Here is a 21,996-nt window from a genome sequence, read left to right on the forward strand (position 1 = left end):
TGTGTGTGTGTGTGTGTGTGTGTGTGTGTGTGTGTGTGTGTGTGTGTACACACACTTCATGTCTTCCAAACTAGTCTGGAAGTTCACTGAAGGCAGGGACTGTGACTCACAATTTTTCTCACATATCTGGTACTACACTATGTCCTGCCACAAGTTGCTGCTTAATCGAGACTTTGCTGATTCGTTTGCTGCATTTCTCAGAATCTGAGGCTCAAATGAACCAGAAAGTACCCCAAAATCCTCTAGGTCAGCCTGACCTGGGCTGAGAGGGGATCAGCAGTCCTGAGAATAGGTCATCTAGCTTATTCTTGAATATCACCACACTGACTGGAAACTCATTATCTTTCAAGGCATTTCCAGTATGCTTTTGGTTCGTTCTGATTGTTGGGGATTTTTTCCTCACAATTAAGATGGACATTTCTAACTGCTAGGAAGATCTGGAATTGTAACACAGAACCACAGAATGCTACCGCTAAAGAAGCCTCAGAGAACATGTGGTCCAACATTAAGCTAAAATCTCCCTCACTCTGTCACAAAATCATAGATGCTCCCAGTTCAGGAGGTATATAGTGATCCTTTCTATAACACAGGCTCTGCTTAAAGTCTTCCAAGGATAGAAGACCCACTATGGAACCCAAGGCAGGCTTCAGGATAGTTCAGATTGACATGCTTTTAATTTCTTCTTGTACAGTCATTTCATCCATGTCCAATTCTCTGTGACCCCATTTGGAGTTTTCTTGGCAAAGATACTGGAGTGGTTTGCCATTTCCTTCTCCAGTTCATTTTACAGAAGAAGAAACTGAGGAGGGGCGGCCAGGTAGCACAGCGAGTAAGAGCACCGGCTCCAGTGTTGAGAAGACCTGGAGATCGAATCCCGGGCTCAGACACTTAGCACCCACCCAGAAACACCTGGCCGTGTAACCTTGAGCAAGTTACTTAACCCCAATTGCTTAGGGGAGGCCAGGTGGCTCAGCGAGTAAGAGCACCGGCTCCAGTGTTGGGATGACCTGGATCGAATCCTGGGCTCAGATACTCACCACCACACCCAGAAATAACTGGCCGTGTAACCTTGAGCAAGTTACTTAACCCCAATTGCTTAAAAAAAAAAGAAGAAACTGAGGAAAACAGGATTCAGTGACTTACCCAAGGTCACACAGCTAGTTAATGTGTGAGGTTGAATTTGAACTCAGTCCTCCTGACTCTAGAGAAGGCACTCTAACCTCTCAAGGTTTTTCAGGTACTACATATACTGTACCACCTAGCTGCCCCTGTGACTTCCTTACCCTGAGCTAAAAACTCCCCTCTTTCCTACTTCTACCCACTGTTCCTAGTTCTACCCTTTTGAGACCACGCAGAATAGGACAGCCCTTCCAGTATTTAGGGACATATCAAGTAGACCTTTTAAGGCAGCTGCCATGCCCCCTCTCTCTGTCTGTCCTTCCCCTAACCAAACATTCCTCACTCCTTCAGCAGAGTCTTGCAGGGTATGGCCTTGAGACACTTATCAACCTGTTTATTTACCCTCCTCCGGATCTACTCATCTGTCAATGCCGTTCTTGAAATCTGACCAGCACTAATCCATAGAAGGAAATACCAAAGCAAAAACAGAAGCATTGTTTCCCTCATCCTGGACACTATTCCCCCATTAAGGCAGCCTGAGACCATGCCATTCCACTATCTCAGGATGGCTGTTTGTTTATTCGGGGGAGTGACCATGAGTTCGGGAAGGGTTTGATAGCAAAATTCAAGCTCTGAGTAGCCCAATCAGGATGGAGAAGCGTATCTGAATGAAAAATGGGTGACAATTGGAGGATCATTTCTGAAAGGCTCCTCATCACAAGATTATCCAAAGCTAAAGCGTCATGAAAACCCTCTACTAAAGCACATCAGGGCTGAGACATGCATCAGCAGAGAAAATTCCCACACTGACAAAAATAACAATTTGGCTAAAGATTATGCTAGAGTTTTTGGTCACCATAACATATCACTGACTCATACTAAGCTTTTAAGTCCCCTAAAAAATCCCAGGTGCTTTTCAGATGAACTACAAAATCATGACTCTCCTGTCCAATACACACACAGTTCCTTTGCTTTTCTTTATTTAAAAAAAAATAAACTGGACAGGACTTTAAATTTAGATTCATTATATTTCATCTTGTTAGATTTGAACCACTGCTCCAACTTACCAAGGAGTCCTTGATTCAACCAGTCAAACAATATTAAGTGCCTACTACAAACCAGGCACTACGTACTAGTGATACAAAGAAAATGAATGAAACGATCCTTCCTCACAAGGAGCTAATATTCTAATGGGAAGGACAAAGAGTATATACCTAAATATATAAAGAAAAAATATATAAAGAGATAAGTAGTTAGATATAAAGTTGTTTGGGAATAGTTGGTAGGAGAATCAGGAATTGAACTGGGTTCTGATTCAACTACTCTCCCCATCTATCAGTTTGCCATCAATGCCTTCATCCAAGTCACTAATGATAGCTATAAAATGACCTACCCAAAGTCCCACCCTCCCCCACTGCTCCAAGTTGTTTGCTCCTGAAGGCCCTAGATCAGGTGTGAAACCGGCAACTATGTCTAAAGAATTTCTGAGTATGGGAGAGGGCTGAATTCCTGGGTAATATAGCCTGGTTCCCATATTCATTCAGTCCATACTTCAATTTCTAACCTAGTCTGGAGTCAGTTTCCAAACATACCTAGGAAGACCCAGAAACTCATTTATGGTTTCCAGAACTCAGTCTGGTGAGACTAAGTCCCTGTAAGAATATGAGATCACTGAGAGAAGGGACTGGTTTTGTTTTTCTTTGTACTCATTAAGCTTAACACAGTGCCTGGCATATCCCTAATTATTAACTAATTAATAATTCATTAAAACCATGCTTATTTATTAATAAATGCCACCTATTGACAGATGTAAGAGAGGAGCCACTGCAGTCCACCTAAGATCTCTTCTTTTCTCAGTAAAGAGATGAAACATTCACAAGACAAAAAGCTACTGGGAGGGATGCAAGTGGAGAATATGCTGCCCCTTCACTAGATCACAGCTCTCAATCATCCACAGAAATCAAGAAGGATACTCAAGGGTCCCAGGCAAAAGGCAAATGTTCCTGGGCTTCTAGGACAGTCCCTGAAGAAAGGACAAGCTCCCACTTGTGACTATTCTTTTATACTGGCTGGCCTCCAAGTCCACAATGCTCTGCCCCCTCACATCTACCTCTTAGGCTCCCTGGCATCCTTTGAGACTCAGCTCACAGAATTCCTTCTGCAGGAGGCCTTTCCCAGCCTCCGGCAGTTCCTAGTGCCTTCTCCTGCAAGATTACTTTCCATCTACCTTGTATATATCTTGCACGGACAAAATTAATGTTTTCCCCCATTAAATTATAATCACTTTGAGGACAAGAATAGTGTTTCTGCCAGCTCTTCGTACAATTCCTGGAACACAGTCATTGTTTTATAAATACTTATTGAACAATTATTGACTGATGTGTGTGTGTGTGTGTGTGCGCGCGCGCGCGCTTTCTGTCTGCAGCACAATTGTATGGGTAGATAACTAACAGTGGAGATAAATTAAGTCACTAATCCCAACTGGCTCTATTTTCTACATGGACTGTTTTAAAGCCATCACTCCTCTACTCAAAAACCTTCAATGCTTGACAACTACCTATCAAATAGAGCAGCTAGATGCCACAGTGGAGATAGAGCACCAGGCCTGGAGTCAGGAAAGCCTGAGTTCAAATCCAGCCTTAAACACTTACCAGCTCTATGACCTTGACCAAGTCACTTAATTTCTGTCAACTATCAAATGGGTATAATAATAGTACCTATTCCCAGGGTTGTCATAGGGATCAGACAAGATATTTGAAAAGCACAGTGTCTGACACATAATAGGTATCATCATCATCATCATGGCATTTCCTGATCCTAACATTCAAGTCACTCCACAGTCTAACTCCAACCTACCTATCCTTAGTCAAGCGAGACCACACTCAATCTCCCATTCTTAGTCCCTGATCTTTTCATCTCCATGCCTTTGCCTAGGACATCCCAAATGTTTTGGAACAGTCTTTTTCCTTCTGTTGAGTCATTCTCTTCTTTCAAGGTCTAGCTCTTGGCCACGTCTACCAAGAAGCTTTCTCTGACTCTAGAGGTGACAGTGATAAATACTTCCTTAGCCATCTAGCTACTGTGCACTTTTTTCACTCTCCTTTATATCATAGGTTTTTTGTGAGTGTGCTCCTCCCATCCCCAAGTAGAGTGTAAACTCCTGGAGAGCAAGGCGTGTGTTGTATCTCCACAACTAGCACAGAGCTTTGCACAGTGATAGTACATAATGGACAATTCTCAAACTGAATTGCTTTTGCAATTATACTAAGAAAATAACTCAAATGTCCTTCCTCTTTTAAGACAGCATGGTGTAATAAAGAGCATTGAATGTTATTTAATTAGATTGGCTAAGCTTGGCACCACCGATGATCGATCATAGATTTCATGCTGGAAGGGACCCTGGAGTCCATAAATTCCAAACTTTTCATTTTCAGTGAAGAAACTAAAGCAGATAGCCTTATCCAAGGTTACCAAGTTTGTAAGAGGCAGAGCTGAGATTGGAAACCAGAACTTCCTGACTCTATCCTCTAGTAATGCTGCCTCTCCCCTTTCACAAAGGTAGCTTACTATGTACATTGCCAGAGTTAATATGTTGGTTAGTTTTGCTGAGCTGCCTGTTTTCCCTCTCTTGCACAGGATGACTTTTCTAGGCAGGGGAAGGCAGAATTTGGAAATGAATATAAAAAAATATCAATTAAGATGTTAAATTAAAAACAAATGATATTATTTCAATCTCTGTTCCTCCTAGCCCTTTCTGCCTTTTCAGGTCTTAGATCATGGCTTCTTTCTCCCTCTAGGAGGTAACCTTTGCTCCTCAACTTGTGCTAAGTCTGCAGAAACCTACCTGGGCAGACGCCCTTCCCATCCTCCATGCTGGGGAAGGCAGGTTGGGATCAGGCAGGTTGGAGACATATAGCATAGTACTGATGGCAGAAGGAGCCAGAGGGTATCAAGAGAAAGTGGGGAAATGAGAAGCAAAAAGCCCAACTGGAACAACCTCTTTGTTTAACCACTCAGTCAATTGATCAATCAATAAACATTTTTTAAGGATCTATTCTGGGTCAGGTGCTGTTCTAGGTCCTGAAGATACAAAGTTCAAAGAATGGAACAATCCCATCTCACAAGGAAAACTCACTTTCTGATGGGAGAAATGAGTACATATAGAAACACCCACAGCCAACTGTGTGTTCCCAGCCTGCTGAAACTAAAGTTATTACATTCACCACTACAGAGAGAAAAGGAATCCAAATACAGAAACTTCAGAAGTCTCTACTGGAGAGTTAATGGCCTGTCAGAGAAAGAGATCTGAACTGTGACTCTCAAGGCTGACAGACTTAGAGGTGACCTCATTCACAATTAGAAACCACTGGTTCAAATTCTGACTACCACTTACTAGCTACGTATGGTCCCAAGGGCAAGTCACATAACTAATCTGAGCTTTACTTTTCTCTTCCATAAAATGTGCATCACCTCCTTCATGAGAACCCCATGACAGAAAGGTTCAGTAAACTGTAAGGGACACTAGAAAGATGAGCTATGAATTTATAGCCATTGACAGAAAGATGATTTAGTCAAGGGACAGAACGAGATATTGTTGGAGAGGTCCCATGTGAGAATCTGTTTTGCTTGACTAAGCATGGTTGTTAAAAGAAAAGGTTTGTGACCTTGGCCAAGTCACTTAACCCCAATTGCCCTGCCTTCCCTCCTCCAAAATAAATAAACAAATTTTTTTTTTTTAAAAAAAGGTTTGTTTGCTTGTTTTTAATTTGGGGACAAGAATAATGGGGTTAGTGATGCTGAAAGAAAAGAGTAAAAGAAAGAAGACAGGGCATTGAAGCATTTTTTTTAAATGCAGAGAAGAAAACAGAAGAAAGTTCAGAGAGAGACAGAAAGAACAGGACAGCTTAAAAATGAATGTGTTGATAACAATGTCACAGAAGCCAAGTGAGGAGAAAATGTTCAGAGGGTATAGAGACAAAAAGGGGAAGATTGGAAGATTTTCATTAAAAGACAGTAATTAAAAGATTATGGGGACTTTAAAAAGAGAAACTCTCCTTAATGATGGTTTCAAGAATAGTATTTTAAAGAATGGAGAAGTAAATGAATAGAGAATTGGAAATAACAATCATAGACACTTATTTCAGGGGAAGGTGTCAATAGTCTCAGGGAAAGAACACTGAATTTGGGAGAAAGAAAAATTCATTGTGTGATTCTCTCTATAGGCAAAAATAATTTTGTAAAACATTAAGGGAAAATAATAAGAGTAAATGATACTTAAATATTTACTGATAAATATCCTGTTTGAGAAGAATGGTAATTAAATATTATTTCAAAATACATTTTTTACCACTCAGTATAAAACAGTAATAGAAAATACTGAAACTTTGTGCCTCATATCAAAGACAGTGGGAAGATCCTAACATTGTCATTATGGGAAACATCTGATCTGGAGGATAATGTATTTTATTTGACCTAGTACAGCTCTACTTGCTGGGAGAGAGATGAGAGTTCAGTTGGCAAACAATTAAGAAGCATAACATTTTGATAAGACCTTGTGTAAACCATATTGTGCTAAGCAGGGTGGAGTGTTTTATTGTGAGGCAAGTCCCCCATCTTGCTATCCCAGCTACTCTTTGATGAGTAATATTTACTCAAAGGTTGAATTCCAGGGGATATTTGTGTAGATGTGAATAAGCACACAAGCGTGGGAGATTAAAGATTAGAAGAAAGATTAAATGAGAATTTAACTAGCTAAGTAATGGTGTTTTTTTAATCTATGTGATATTGTAATTATGGAATACTCCAGAATATTCCTATCAATGTTCATAAAGAGGCTTGAAGTTTGGAAAAGGAAGAATAAACTGTAGATAAACAATAATAATCCATTTGCAAAATGTCCTTTCAAAGAAGGGTTTCCTTTTATCTTTATTAAAATACTTTTCATATTACAGAAATATCTTCAACTACCATAAAAAAAATGAATGTGTTGGATTATATACTTTTAAAAATATAAGCTGTATATAAGAGATTTATGGTTTCATAAATAATCTTTTCTGTTTGTTTCTCAAGTTCTAGGTAAAGAATTTAAAAACTAAAAACCATCCTTTGTACACTAAATAATATTTCACTATGTATTATTATTTTTCAAATATATCTAGTCACTGCTGTGATGGAAACAATACAAATTCATTTAAAATCATGGTTCCAATATAGCGTGGGTCAACATAAACAATGAAATGGGAATTTGGGGGGGGGGGGGTTTGCAGGAGTCACAGATGACACATGAAGGCCGGCAGACAACACAGAAAAAGTTCTTTTTCATTCGGCATTTTTACTTAAGATTGACCTACATATATAATACCTAATCCAGATTTTACAATAAGGTACTGTAAAGACCCCATAAAAGAAAAAATTCAGACTTCTCTAGTACAAAGGGAGGGCCAAGAAATTTTACATGGACTGTCTGGTTTGCAGGGGTGCTGTACCCCTAACCCCTGTGATGTGGAAGGGATAACTAAAAATAATTCATAGTACCTTTTTATCATTATTAGTATCGATACTAACAGTACAATCACCACTGTTGGATAAATATTAACCTAAAATACATAAAGGTTCTGTGATTTCATTGGTGTGAGTATTCTTTCTGCCAACACTGATCAGAGCCCTCCATGCTTCAGTGTAGGGCTATGGCAAGAGAAAAAAATCACTTGCTGATCAGGTTTCTTTTGATGAGAAACTTTTATCTAGGCTGATTTTTGACAGTCTGTTTCCAAGTTTCTACTCAAAGCCTCTCACCAGGTTGGCAGGATCAGCCAAAAGCTCATTCTCACCACTGGAAGAGTCTTCTATTAGGAAGCTAGGTGAACTAGACTCACCTCATTACCATAAGGATGCATCTCCACTGGCTCCCCATGACATCTAGCATCTAAAACCCTTCATAATCTGGCTCCAGCTGACTTTTTCCAGGCTGAGTTCATATTTTCCCCCTTTGTACATTTTTTCATTCTAATCAAACTGTCCCACTTGTGGTCTCACATACACTGCATTTGTAAGACGTCCACACCTTTTCAAAAACTCTCTGGTCTCTGTAATACCATCCCTCTTCACCTTCAATAGCCTGCTTGAAAGCGCAGCTTTGCCATCTCCCACAGGAGGCTTTTTCTGATGCCCAACCCCCACCCCAGATGAAAAGAAGCTTCCAATTCCCAACCCTCAGCAATTACTATAGCCGATTTTGTTTTTGTGTATATACATGCTTCCCCCCCCCAAAAAAAATGCACAGATGGTTTCCTTTTTATTTTTGCATTCCCAGAACCTAGAACAGTGGTTGGTACATAGCAGAATGTTAATAAATGCTTACTGAATGAATGTGTTATGCGTGTAGAACTTTCTGCTATTATGGGATGGTATCCTTCTTCATCAGTTTCTACTCTGACAACAAGTCTGGAAGCAATTTAAAATCCAAGCCACACAGAGAACTAAGTCATCCCCATCTCTCCCCAGCCCAAGTCCCAGGCTCCCCACCCCCAGTCCCATCCTGCCTCCAACACAGATCTCATCTCCAGCTGCTGTAAAATCAGCCACATGGAAGCCATTCTGCTGCCTCAGCTCCAATTATCCACTCCTGCTGCCCACCCCCCTACCCCTACCCCCACCAGGACTGGTTGATGGGGGAAGGGCACCCCCCCCCAACAATATGGGATAATTGGCACTGTGCCACAGCATTATAAAGGCTGGGCCTCATTCCTGTTTAAAAAAAATTGTCAACTGCAATCCCTGTCTAGATTCTTGCCTGTATCTCTCCATTTCATTGAGTTACTCTGTTACTCAGTAGGGAATAAGGCCCATATTCGCCTCTCAGGCTAAGACCACAGTGGGTGTCACAGCAAAAAAACCCATCCAGAACTTCCTTCTTTCCCCAAATCTTCCCCTTCTTTTCTTTCTCACTGAAAGGCAATGTAGCATCACAGAACATTAACCCTGAAGTCAGGACAGACTTGGATTCAAATCCCATCTCAAAAATGTATTAACTATGGGAATTCAAGGCAAGTCACTGCAACTTGTAAAATGGAAAAATAGTACTTGTACTTATACTGCAATACAGGGTTATTATAAGGAAAGCATCTTGCAAACTCTAAAATGTTCTAGAAGTACAATTATATGCTGGGATATAACAACCAAGCTTTTCCTCAAAGAAGAGATATAAGAATGCATATCACTTCTTTCTTTGTGGAGGTGGGAAACTGAGTATGGAAAATTTTATTTAATGTTGGATTTGATTTATGTGTTGCTTAATTTTGCCAAACTGGTGGTTGTTTTTTATTCTTTTATAGGCTTTGTTATAAAGGAAGGGAAAGAATATACTGGGAAGTAAAAGTGAAATAACAATAATCATAGCAATTAACAACAACTAGCATTTACACAGCACCTACTATGGCACTGTGCTAATAAGTACATGTATATAAATATGTGTTCATATATAATATACAAATATAGTCCCATTTTTAAAATGAGGAAATTAAGGCAGACAGATTAAGTGACTTGTCCAAGGTCACACAGCATAAGTATCTGAGCCCACATTTGAACTTCGGTCTTCCAGGCCCAGCGCTCTCTCCAATGTGTCACCTACCTTGCTCAAAAAAATATATCAATAAAGCATTTAAAATTAATATTCTTACTTTCCTTCACTCTCCCTTTTTTCATGTCCTCTACCAAAATCTTAGGTGATCAACAATATTAACCCTGAAGTCAGGAGACACTTGGTTCAAATCCCATCTCCATAATCATAACAGCAGTGATCAAAATTTTGAGGTTGCCTCTGGATTCCAAAGGCCACTCATACACATCTGATTGTTAGCACATATCAGTACCTCCCAAAACCATCTTCTAACAAAGTATGTTTTTGAGGTTATGGTTTTTAATAAGCCTTCCTTGAACACAGTTTTGTCATCTGTAAAGTGGGAATAGTACTCTGTGTGTATGTATGTATATTATGTGTATGTATGGGTACGTGCATACATATATACACATATATGTCTGGATGTATAGGTATGTGTGTATGTGGTATCTGTGTATATATGTAGGTATGTATATTATGTGTATGTATGGGTGGAGGTGGTTTTGTGTGTGTGTGTGTGTGTGTGTGTGTGTGTGTGTGTGTGTGTGTGTATGTACTTGCTTTCTGCCCTATCAGAAAGTAAGATGCTTGCAAAGAGAGATTGCTTCATTCATTGCATTTCTCTCCATGGCCACTATTGCAATCCCTGACCTAAGTACAATAATAAATGCTTGCTGAATGACCTGAGGCCCACAGAGAAGCAACTTAGCCAAGGTCATACAGCTAGTAAGCAGGAGAGCAGGGATTTGAACTCCAGTCCTCTAACTCTAAACCTATATTTAAGAGTCTAAACCTATATATAAGAGTCTCTATCTGTCTGTCTATAAAACCAAACAGCATAAACCCAGAGACTGACTCCCTAACAGCCAAGGTGATACCTGACATCTCCACTTCCCTCCTCCTTGCTCCCCTCCCCAAGAGGCCATGGGATAAGAGAGATAGCATATGGGTCTTCAGCAGTAACATCAGGAGCATCCCTCGATGACACTGCATTTCCCACTTAGCAGCTTTTCCCACAATACAACCTTATCACGTAGGTAACATGGATTATCACCTCCAGCTTTTCGTGGGATGGGGGACTTAGAGCATGAGCAATCTCACTGGTATAGGAAACTCCCAAGGGAGAGACCTCCTCTACAATACAGTTTAGTACCTTCTACATAGCTCAGCCGAAGAGAGGTACCTTGGGCACTTAGGGGTTAAGCATGGTGCTCAGGGTCACAGGACTTGAACCCAGAGCTTCCTGAATGTGAGGGAGGGTGGGGGAGAGAAGAACTCTCTGTCCATTATGTCCCACTCACTTCCTCTCACCCTCATCTCACAGAAGAGGAAGTTGAGGCACTTAGGGATGAAGTCACACGCTCCCATACGAACAGTAAGTATCTGAGGTAGAATTCTAACACAAGCTCATGACTTCAGGATCAAGTCTCTACCTCCTACATAACTGTGACTCTCCAGGATCCCAGCACCCACATAACCACCAGGACCCCGTGGGCAGCAACTGCTTTGCTACGGTCATTCTGACACTGGTACCAGAGACGGTGACCAGCTCAGAGAAGGCTCTGAATAAAGGATTGTTGAGGGGTTGATTGTAATTGAGGATGCAGCCCCTAAGTCTATTTTCTCATCTAAAAATAGGAAGGATGATTGCTACCCTACCAACCTCAGAGGGCTAGAAGAGGAGGCACATGGGAGAATTCCGCAAATGATAAGGTGCTATGTAAACATAAGGTAGCATTTATTACATCTAAAATCCAGTCAAATGATACTACTTACTACTCCTTGAACACATTCCACCTCTGTCTTGATAATGCTGTTTTCCCTCTGCCTGTACTGTTCTTGTCCTCACCAGCTCATCTCCCTTTCCTACCCATCAGAATCTTCCATCCAAGTCACCTTACGGCAAAAAGGCTGTGTGACCTCAAGCAGGTCAGCTGTCCCCCTTCTGGGCCACAGTTCCCTTCAAGTGAAAATATCTAAGCAGCCTTTGTAACACAGTCATACTAAGGGTCCTCCCATGTCTCAAATGATTAAACTCAGCCCATATGTGCTGAGCACATACTAAATGCAGAGCACTGCACTAGGCACTCCTTCAACAGAGAAATAAAAGTGACAGTAAGTATCCAGTACCACCTCCCTCAGCGCTGGCAAGCAACAATCACTGTGACCAATGATAGTCCTAATGCACAGCCTACCTGAGCAAGCAGCCAGTCTACCAGTTTGCTCCCAGGAATCACAGATTTGTAGGTCTTCAAGTGGTAGTCTCTGTCTCTGCATTAAAAAACAAATATTAGTAAGCAAACCTTGGCAAGGGGCAGCGGGAGATTAAAGAAGGTGATAGATGGATAGATATATAGATACAAAGGCAGAGAGATAGACAGACAGATAGATAGATAGCTCTCATTTCTGCACCTGACAGCTTACAAAGCAATGTCCTGCCAAAAGCCCTAAGCAATATCATTATCCCCATCTTATAGTTGAAGACACTAAAGCTCAGAGAGACATCATTTGGCTCTCCATAGGTGTCTAGCCAGAAGAACCTAAACAGGATCTTTGGCTTCATGTTCAACAAGTTTTGCAGCCCTAAAACGTGTTTTTTTTCATAGAATTAAAGACTTCGGGGCAGCCAGGTGGCTCAGCAAGTAAGAGCACCAGCCCCAGTGTCGGGATGACCTGGGGATCAAATCCGTGCTCAGATACTTAGCACCACACCCAGAAATAACTGGCTGTGAAACCTTGAGCAAGTTACTTAACCCCTATTGCTTAAAAAAAAAAAAGACTTCAAGTCACAAGAGACCTCATAGGCCATGGATTCTAATCCCCTCATTTTACAAATGAATTGAGGCATAGGGAATTTAAGTCACTTACTCAAGGACACACAGCTAATAAGTATCTGAAGTAGGAGTTTAGCTTAGGTCTTCCTCCTTCAAGGGGAGGCACTATAACCACTACATGATTCAACATATAAGCTAGAAAAGATCTTAGGAGCAACCTAATCCAAACCTTTCTCTTAGCTAACATCTATGTAGTTTGCAACAGGCAGCTAGATGGTGCAGTGGATAGAGATTCCTCACCTGTAAAATGAGCTGAAGGCAAACACAGTTAAGTGACCTGCCCAGGATCACACAGCTAGTAAGTGTTGAGGCCAAAGTTGAACTCAGATCTTCCTGACTCCAGATCTAGTGCTCTATCCACTGTGCCACCTAGTTGCCCCAGGAATCACCTCTACAACAGCCCTAACAAGTGGTTAATCAATCTTTAAACCTCCACTTCCTACTGAGGAAGCCTCTGACACTCTCAGGCAGCCCCAATTAGTTAGGAAATTCTGTCTCACATGGGGTCAAAATCTGTCTCTTGGCAACTAATACTATTTATTTGTAAAACTACCTCCTCCTCTCCCCACATCCCAGCTCTCACTCCCACCCTGCCCTACATCTTTGGAAGGAAATCAGTCCTTAGAATTCCTTCTCTTTTTAGCCCACTGTCAAACTCCAAATGGCAAGCGAAGAGGTGGGAATCAAAAGGAAAGGGGCACCAGGGCACTCTGCCCAGAATAGCACCAGCTTGCCCCAAGGAAACACTCCCTGGCATGCACCCAGACTCAGGCCTTTAAGTTCAACCTCCTGAAGAAAGAGGGGAGGATGCTGAAGACATGGAACTTTCCTGACTATTCCAGGAGACCTGGGAATGAAGTTCAAACTCCCTTACTCTTGGTAAGATATCTTAAAGTCTCAACTAAATCTCTTAATTACAATGTTTAATAACTAGGATAAGTAGTCCGGGCTAATGGGGATACTTTCCTGTATCCAGGAAAAGAAGTTATCATACAGAGGCATGTGCCCCGGGCACTGCTTCTTATGAGTCAGACCTGATACTGACACAATCACAGAATGTAAAATGTCAGAGCTAACAGGGACCTTAGAATATTAGATCCAGAAAAGACCTTAGAGTATAGACTGTCAAAGCTGGGAGAGATCTTAGAACATAGAGTATCAGAGCTAGAAGGGTCACTAGAACACAGAACATACAGAGCTGAAATGGAACCTAGTGTCACCCCTTCATTTAAAAATGAAAGAACTGAGGCCCAGAAAGGGAAGTGCATTTCCCCAAATACACTGTAAGCACCCTGAGGAAAGGAAAGCTCTCCTCCTGGTATGTCGTACCTTGACCTGAGAACAGAAACAGATTCATGAAAAGCTCTCAGGAAAGACACAAGGAACTACACTATGAAAGCTGCTTAATTTTGTCCTCTGAATATACCTGATGGCTCTCATGGGGTGGAACAAGATTGGCCCCATCCCTCCCCAGCTGCCTCTTCCCTTCAGGCCCTCTGAGGCTCAGTGAAGCATGTTATGATAGACAGTGCCTAGCCCTTCACTGGAGAACATCTAAGCATTCTGTCTCTCTCCCTCCCTCCCTCTCCCTTTCCCTCTCTTCTTCCTGGTTCATCCCTAGCTCCTGAGCTAGAAGGCTTCAAAACCAATCTTCTCTGACAGGTAATGGAAAGGGTACAGAAGCAAGTGTTAATGTAAGCAAAGAAGTTTTTCAGGGCTGAATGAGAATTAAATACTTTCACTAGCCCCATGTGGACTCACCTTGGGGCTACTTCTCCATTCCAAAAAAAAAAAAAAAAGTCATTTAGGTTAAGCTTGCATGTGTTATCATTTCAGCAGCTGGAGTAATTGAGAGTTACTTGTTTACATTATTCTAATTCCAGTTCTTCCATTTATGAACTTCCATAAATGAATGATCTTCTACAAATTCTTTCTACTCCCTGGGCCTCAATGTATTCTTCTATAATAGGAGATTACAGCAGATGCTGATGCTCTCTAAGGTTTGTCCAACTCCTACTATTCTGTTCTAGGTCATGAGGCCACTTCCTTCCCTGATGTATTTCAGGTTTTATGTTCTATGGCCCCTTCCAGCTCTGACATCCCATATCCTTAGGTCTTTTGCCACTCACACATTCTGTGGAAGACAGAGTGTAGCATACCAGATGGAGGGTCAGATTTAGAGATGCCTGGGGGTTCAAATCTCACCCTTAACACTTGCTAGCTCTCTGATGTTATATAAGTCACTTAACTTGTCTCATCCACAAAATGGGGATAATAATACCTATGATTACCTATCTTACAGCTAGTTATGTTACAGGAGAAGTACTCATCAGCATTACTGCTGAGGGAAGCACTCTGAAACAGTAAGAAAGGGAGTAGTACTGAGTAGTGGAGACAGAACTAAACCTAAGTCAGGAAAACCTGGGTTCCAGTCTGGCTTCAAATCCTATCACCAAGTGACCCTGGGCATTCAGGGCCTTAGACACCACAGACTGCAGACTATAAACTGTGGGTGTTGTGGACTAAGAACTGGTAGACAGAAGGCATTCAGGAGTTCTCTACAGCCCTGAAATCTCCAGGCTAGATAGCAACAGTAGTCCTAGTAACAGGAAGGGGGACATGGGGCTGGGGAAGCCGGAAAAGAAGGTGAGCCAGACCACAAGGGAGGCCCTCCAGAGGAGATGCTCACAAACACAATTATGGAAGGGAGTTCAAGGAAGAAAGCAGAGGTCTGGTCCAGGGAGAAGGAATGACAAGTCAGACTTACTTGATCACTGGAGTGAAAAGGCTATGCAACCGGCAGTAAAGTCTCACACCCTAAAGGAAGAAAGGGAACAGGAATTAATTAAATGCTTACTGTGTGCCAGATTCTGTGGAAGGGCTTTTTAAAAATAGTCTAATTTTGGGGCAGCCAGGTGGCGCAGTGAGTAAGAGCACCGTCCCCAGAGTTGGGATGACCTGGGATCGAATCCAGGTTCCAATACTTAGCACCGCACCCAGAAATAATTGGCCATGTAACCTCGAGCAAGTCACTTATCTCCAATTGCTTTTAAAAAAAAATAGTCTCATTTGATCCTTACAACAATTCTCTGAGGTAGAGGCTATTATGATCCCCATTTTACAATTAAAGAAACTGAGGCAGACAAAGGTTAAGTGACTTGCCCAGGGTCACACAGCTAGTAAGTACAAAACAAACATGGCTGCCATCAGGGTGCTTCAGTAATCAGCACCCAGTGAATGTATATCTCCTAAATGAAGTTTCTCAAAACACCATCCAATCTCTATTATTCTCAGTAACAGAGTGATTTTGGAGGGGGGAAGGAGAAGCTGGGGGTGGCTGGAAAAGTACAGAAAAATTCAAAACATCAAGTCATTCTGTAACTCATTATGCTTGCCTTGGGAATTAAGCCTGATTATTTTTTCTAACTGTCTTCTGCCCAGTGAATACTGAAATAATCCTGGCACCACTGAGCACATGCTGATTAGCAGCATGGGAGCCTAAAGGGGCAGCCCATTAGAGAAGGAAGTCAGTCTGAGATGGAACATTTGCTTCAGGTCACCTGTCATACTGTGTATACCCCTTTATTACAGATATGCTATGCTAGTCTTTCTTAGCCTGTATCATCTGTACCTGTATCTTTTCTCCTCTACTGAACAGTAAACTCCACCAGGGCAGGAATAGTGTCTAACTGGGTTCTTTAGTTCCATTCCACAAATATAGTATATGGTCCACAATGAAAATTTTATGAAAGTTGGACAAAATTCCTGTGGAGCTAAAGGCTTAAATTTGGGGACCATGTTAGACTCGTCTGAAAAGGTACCTCTCAGGGGCTGTTTTACGAAATGGCTCAGAGATAGCCTCTGAAAAATGAGACAAACAAGTATGGATTAAGAGAAGGGAGAGAGAGTACAGGCCAGAGCACAGAATACTGTCCTAGAAAGGTCATCACAGACTGTCCCTATCTGGGACAGTGATCTGGGATGGGAGATTTGCCATGGGAGTGCATGAAGGTAGGGGGGAGGGGAGTTAGCAATACTAAAGTCAAATTTCACAGATGTCCAGGAGGCAGAAATTAAAGAGACACCACAGGGTCCTGAGTCAAAGACAATGACCTTAGTGACTTAGTCTACAAAGGAGTAATCTAAGAGTCTGTTCCACTGGAGGAAAGAAGGAAAGAAATTTCGATTTACTTAAGGGTAATTTGAAAGTCTGTCTTCTGTCCATTCTCTGCTTTGGGAGGAAAGACCTTATTTTACTAAGTTTAGGGGAAAATGAGAAGCACTATGACTTGTTGGAGGTGAGCACAAGGACCCAGGAGAGCTGGAAAAAAGTTCCTCACTCAGAGAAAGCTGCCAACGAGCCCATTTTGCTGAGCACCAGAAGCCCAGTACCTTAGACATGATGTCCTCCAGCTCACTTCTCGGTTTGTATGTACCGTCATCATACCGGAACCTGTACATGACTTGTTCATTCTTAAATTGATGCTTGTCTGAAACTAAAACACAAGACACTAATGAGGCAGAACACTTAAGTCCTCAGAGACCCCAAACCATTCTGATCACTATTGCTCCTAGACTCCCTGAAGAAATAATTAAATTTCCCTAGCCTAACCTCCTCCTCCTCATTTGGTCTACAGACAAGTGGCCACTCTTCAATCCTATTAAAGAGGACTGTCTAGGTTCTTACATGAACCACATAACCAATGGAAATAAGCCATAAACCATATTTTAAAATGTCAAACAACTCTAGTAGAAAACAATCATCCTAAGACAGGACAGTCACTTTGCTTGGGACTCCAATCCACAAACAAGGTCCCTTTCCCAAATGTGCCAATCCTGACTTTTATGAGGGAAGATAGAAGCAGGAAATGGTCAAAGTTGGCTGAGACCCCAAATAATCAACCTACTTGGCCCTGACATCCATCATGGGGGCAGATTTTCAGATTTCTTTTGGGAGCCTGATACATGATGGGACACTGTTAAGGAAGCCTTTTAACTTACATAAGGAAAGCCTGGAAACATGACAGAGCTGACTCAGGTATAAGGCCAAAAAAGGAACATCACCCATCATTAAGACAGTGCAGGGTATGGTGGGAAAAGCCCAGGACAGAGTCAAAAGGTTGTGGTTTTGTTTAATCTCATAATCTGCCACCTACCAACTATTTATGGGCACAAGGTTACCTTACTGGGCCTCGAGTTCTTCATCTGTCATGTTAAGAGGGCTAGACTAGATTAGTTCTAAAAGAGAGGCATTAAACAAGCAGCTTATGAGCCATATGACCTACTTTTAATGTGTTGATGTACTTATAAAAAAGAAATATATAAACGCACTGTTTTCCAAGTCAACAAGAGGCCCACAGGGATCCTTATATATGGTTCAGTGGGCCCCATTTCTATCTGAGTTTGACATCACTATTTTAAAAGACCCCTTTCTAGCTCTATGTGTAAAGTCCTTCAAGTTATGACATCCTCTATTCTAAAGTTCCTTCCATCTCTGACATTATGTTATATGTCCTAAAGTTCTCTTTTAGTTGTGACATTAAAAATTCCTTTTGAGTTTTAATGGTCTGAATCTACGTATGCATGAGACACACCCATAGCTGCGCCTTTGAGTAACAATAAATAGCATTGACAGGGGGCAGCTGGATGGCACAGTGGATAGAGTGCCTGGCCTGGAATCAGGAAAACCTGAGTTCAAATCTGCTCTCAGCCACTTTCTAGCTGTGTGACCCTGGGCAAGTCACTTAACCTCATTTGTCTCAGTTTCCTCATTTGTAAAACGAGGTGGAAAAGGAACAGCAAACCACTTAAAAAGACATTAGTCTTTGCCAAGAAAACCCCAAAGAGGATCATAAAGAGACAAAATGACTAAAGGACAAGTAACAATAGAACAGTTCTCCCAACATTAGCACTGGACTCAGCAGGACTTTCTTGCATCTTAATTAAAAATCAAAGCCCTGTGAGAAAGCAAGGCTTCCATTAAGTCACCAGAGAAATCCCCTTTAAAAATGACAAAAAAGATCTCAACCAGAAAGAGCCCAAAGATGCCATTTATGTTTCTGAGATTCTGAAATTCTAAGAGTCTAATGGCAACAACTCATATTTCTATAGAATTTCAAGTCCCACAAAGCCATCTCTTCACAAGTAGACTGGACAAACTAATCTCCAAAGGGCCAACCTATCTCTAACCTCTATGTACAAAACCCCATGAGAAGGACTGATTGAGAATTAGAAGGAATGTGAGAAGGTCATTTAGTCCCTTTCATTTTACAGAGAAGGGAAACGAAGACCAGAAGAAGTGAAGTAACTTGCCCAAGGTCACACAGGTAATAGCAGAGACAGGATTTGAAATACAAATACTATTAACTTCATTTTATATGAGAAAACTGTGGTCAAGTGACTCGCACCATATTTCTACGTAATTGGTTTCCTTTGCAAACCAGAATTATTTAGTTTTATACTACTAAAACCATTCTTTTGAGAAAGGGTTCTCACATTGCACCAGACTGCCAAAGACACAGAAAAGGTTAAGGGCCCCTGCCACAGAGTAGAGGACCTGAAATACCTACTATGAAGTCTCTTTTCCTAAAAAGGAGAATCAAAATGCTGCATTAAAAACTGTCTAATATACCCAGAAATCTTACAGAGTGAGCCCTGGCTGCACTTACCATTTGCCTGCCATGTGGGCAAGAAAAAATAAGAACCATTATCAGAACAACTGACATTTACATAGTGTGTTCAGTTTTACACAATACTTAACAACCTTATCTTATTTGATTTCAAAGAATCAAGGGACTCAGAGTTGCCTATATCTCCTACCTCTATCATTTCCCCATGCTCCCTGAAAGTCAAACTCAGGAACCAAAAGGCTGGAAATCTGGAAAACAATAATTTCCTTAAATTCTATAAGAAGAGGAGTCCCTTGACATACCACCAATATAACCTGTGCTACTGAGGATTCCTACACATGGTTTAGGTCTGTGCTAGTCTCACTCATTTATCCAAGGTGACTCCTGTAACTCACTGAAAGATGACTGGTTAGCTTAGCAGAAGGGTGGAAGGGGAGGGTGTACCCTTCAGACTTGTATAACAGAAGGATCAATGGGAATCATTAGAGTCAGGCTCCAACCCTGGCTAGAAACCCACAGTAAGTCCCATTGTGCCCCATGTACTCACCATGATGGATGATCCCATTCTCCAGCAGGGCTTGGCCCAAGTTGACCCCTTCCTCTGTCTTGCTTATCTCTCCAATCTCAATAAGCCAAGAAACAAATTCACTGCAGAATGGAAACAAATGAGCTGAATCAATTTAACTACCCATGTGCCCAGGGTTTCAGGACAAATAAAAGAGAAGATATGCTCCTCACCTACTATCATCTGGTACACTATCATCTCTTGGGGACAAAGAAGGGGAAAATAAGGAGAGGTCTCCTAGTGCCCAAGAAAAATGCACAATTGGAACCACTTTCACATCCCAGCCAATCATCCACCCCAAATAACTCTTTGCTATTCACCCTATCCCAACACCCTTTAGCCCACAGGATCTCCTAAAACTATGCATTAGGGCCATCACTGCTTTTCTGATAATGAAGTCAGAGAGTACAAGTAGACATGGTCCACTAAATCTAGTCAGCCCCAGAACCCATATCGTGTTTCACACATCATCCAACCCTGCACCCCAATCACCTAGTCATACCTTGAGAAAGAGTATTAGCCTTGGGAGTCAGAAAGACCTGATCTTAAATCCAGCCTCAGATATTTAACAGCTGTGTGAACAGCACCTACCTAAGAGAATTGTCATGAGGATCAAATAAGATAATATATGTACCACATTTTGTTAATCTTTTTTTTGGAGGGGAGGAAAGCAAGGCAATTGGGGTTAAGTGACTTGCCCAAGGTCACACAGCTAGTAAATGTCAAGTGTCTGAGGTCAGATTTGGACTCAGGTCCTCCTGACTCCAGGGCCAGTGCTCTATTCACTGTGCCACCTAGATGCCACTCACATTTTGTTCATCTTAAAGCAATATATAAATGCTAACTATTCATATTTTGTTGTTATTTTTTATTTCCAAGGTCACCCTCTTGCTGTCTGTCCTGCAAAGACATTCATAACTGCTGTTCCAAAAGGAAGGAATAAGATGTGGTGTCCTGTGCTGTGGTGGTGGTGGTGGTGAGGTATGGGTGTGTGGGGGCGGGTGTAGGAGGAGTTTTGAGGGGGAAGGCCAAGTCAATGCTTCTTTAAAATGTCATGTGACTCCTTATGACTCTACTCACATCTTGTGACTTACAAGCCAAAAACAACACTTTGGGGGCCACCACCCCTGATGTGTGTTGTGCCTTGAGAGCAGGGACTTTTTGCTTTTGTATCCCCTCAAAGCTTTGCATAATGTCTGACCCAAAAGTGCTTAGTAAATACCAGTTATTTATCCATCCTTGAGCTAAGAGTTTTTTTCTTGTTCCCTGGTATGGAGGGAACATGGTAGAAGAAACAGGAGTCCTGAACTTGGGTTCTCGTCGCAGCTCTGACACAGACTCATTGACTGACCCCAACCAAGTCAATTCCACACTGTGGGCTTCAGTATCTTCACTTGTAAAATTAAAGATTGAATTCAATGATCTCTAGGGAGCCTTCCAGCTCTGACAACCTACATCCTAATATCCCTTACTGCTCTAACATCCCATGAGATGATGATATGAGTTAGCAGATGCCCATAGGGGAATGGTAATAAGAATAATAAATAAATAGTAATAAGAACTACAAAGCACCTGATATATTGTGTCATTCAATCCTCATAACAAGCCTTTCAAAAGTAGGTGCTATGAATCTCCCCATTTTACAGATGAGGAAAATTGACTTGCCCAAGATCAAAGGGCTACTAAATCTCAGCAGAAAGTCCAAGTGTGGTACCTACACCCTATTGTCCACTGCTATGAGCTGACTGAAAAGTCAAAGTTGACAAGGTCCTAAAAATGCGCTCTCTCTCTCTCTCTCTCTCTCTCTCTCTCTGTGTGTGTGTGTGTGTGTGTGTGTGTGTCTCTCTCTCTTTCTCTCTCTCTCTCTCTCTCTCTCTCTCTCTCTCTCTCATACACACACACACGGGTCCCTGAAGGACACTTACAAAGCAACATGTAAGTATCTGTAGGCAAAGAACAGAGGGAACATGGAATAAAGTAGACAAGTTAATTCAGGAAGACTTCCTAGAGAAAGTGAGTTTTGCAGGGATTTCCTGGGGTAAGGAGTTGGACCAAGATTACTTCTAAGGTTCCACCAACTCTAAGATCCTAGGGCTGGGGATTCATAAGAAATTCTGTGTTGAAGTTATAGTTGTAGGATCAGAGATTTAAAGCTAGAAACACAGATCACATCAATCAAGGGCTGAAAGAACTATCCCATTCAACTCTCTTATTTTACTGAAATCCAGAGAC

General features: G+C 41.6%; 1 protein-coding gene across 1 annotated transcript in view; it reads right to left on the reverse strand.

Moving 5' to 3' along the window:
• PREX1 (phosphatidylinositol-3,4,5-trisphosphate dependent Rac exchange factor 1) overlaps window positions 1-21,996 on the reverse strand; it is a 245,713-nt gene that overhangs the window by 59,145 nt on the left and 164,572 nt on the right. The window contains exons 11-14 of the mRNA XM_069072366.1: window positions 19,747-19,847; window positions 16,963-17,066; window positions 15,338-15,387; window positions 11,932-12,007 (exon numbers count right to left, since the gene is read on the reverse strand). Coding sequence (XP_068928467.1) covers window positions 11,932-12,007; window positions 15,338-15,387; window positions 16,963-17,066; window positions 19,747-19,847 — 331 coding nt within the window. The remainder of the gene's footprint in view (window positions 1-11,931; window positions 12,008-15,337; window positions 15,388-16,962; window positions 17,067-19,746; window positions 19,848-21,996) is intronic.

Source organism: Petaurus breviceps, unplaced genomic scaffold (assembly GCF_028583685.1).
Source record: "Petaurus breviceps papuanus isolate PSGF00001 unplaced genomic scaffold, PetGlider_PUasm1.0 90847, whole genome shotgun sequence".
Classification (NCBI taxonomy): Eukaryota; Metazoa; Chordata; class Mammalia; order Diprotodontia; family Petauridae; genus Petaurus; species Petaurus breviceps.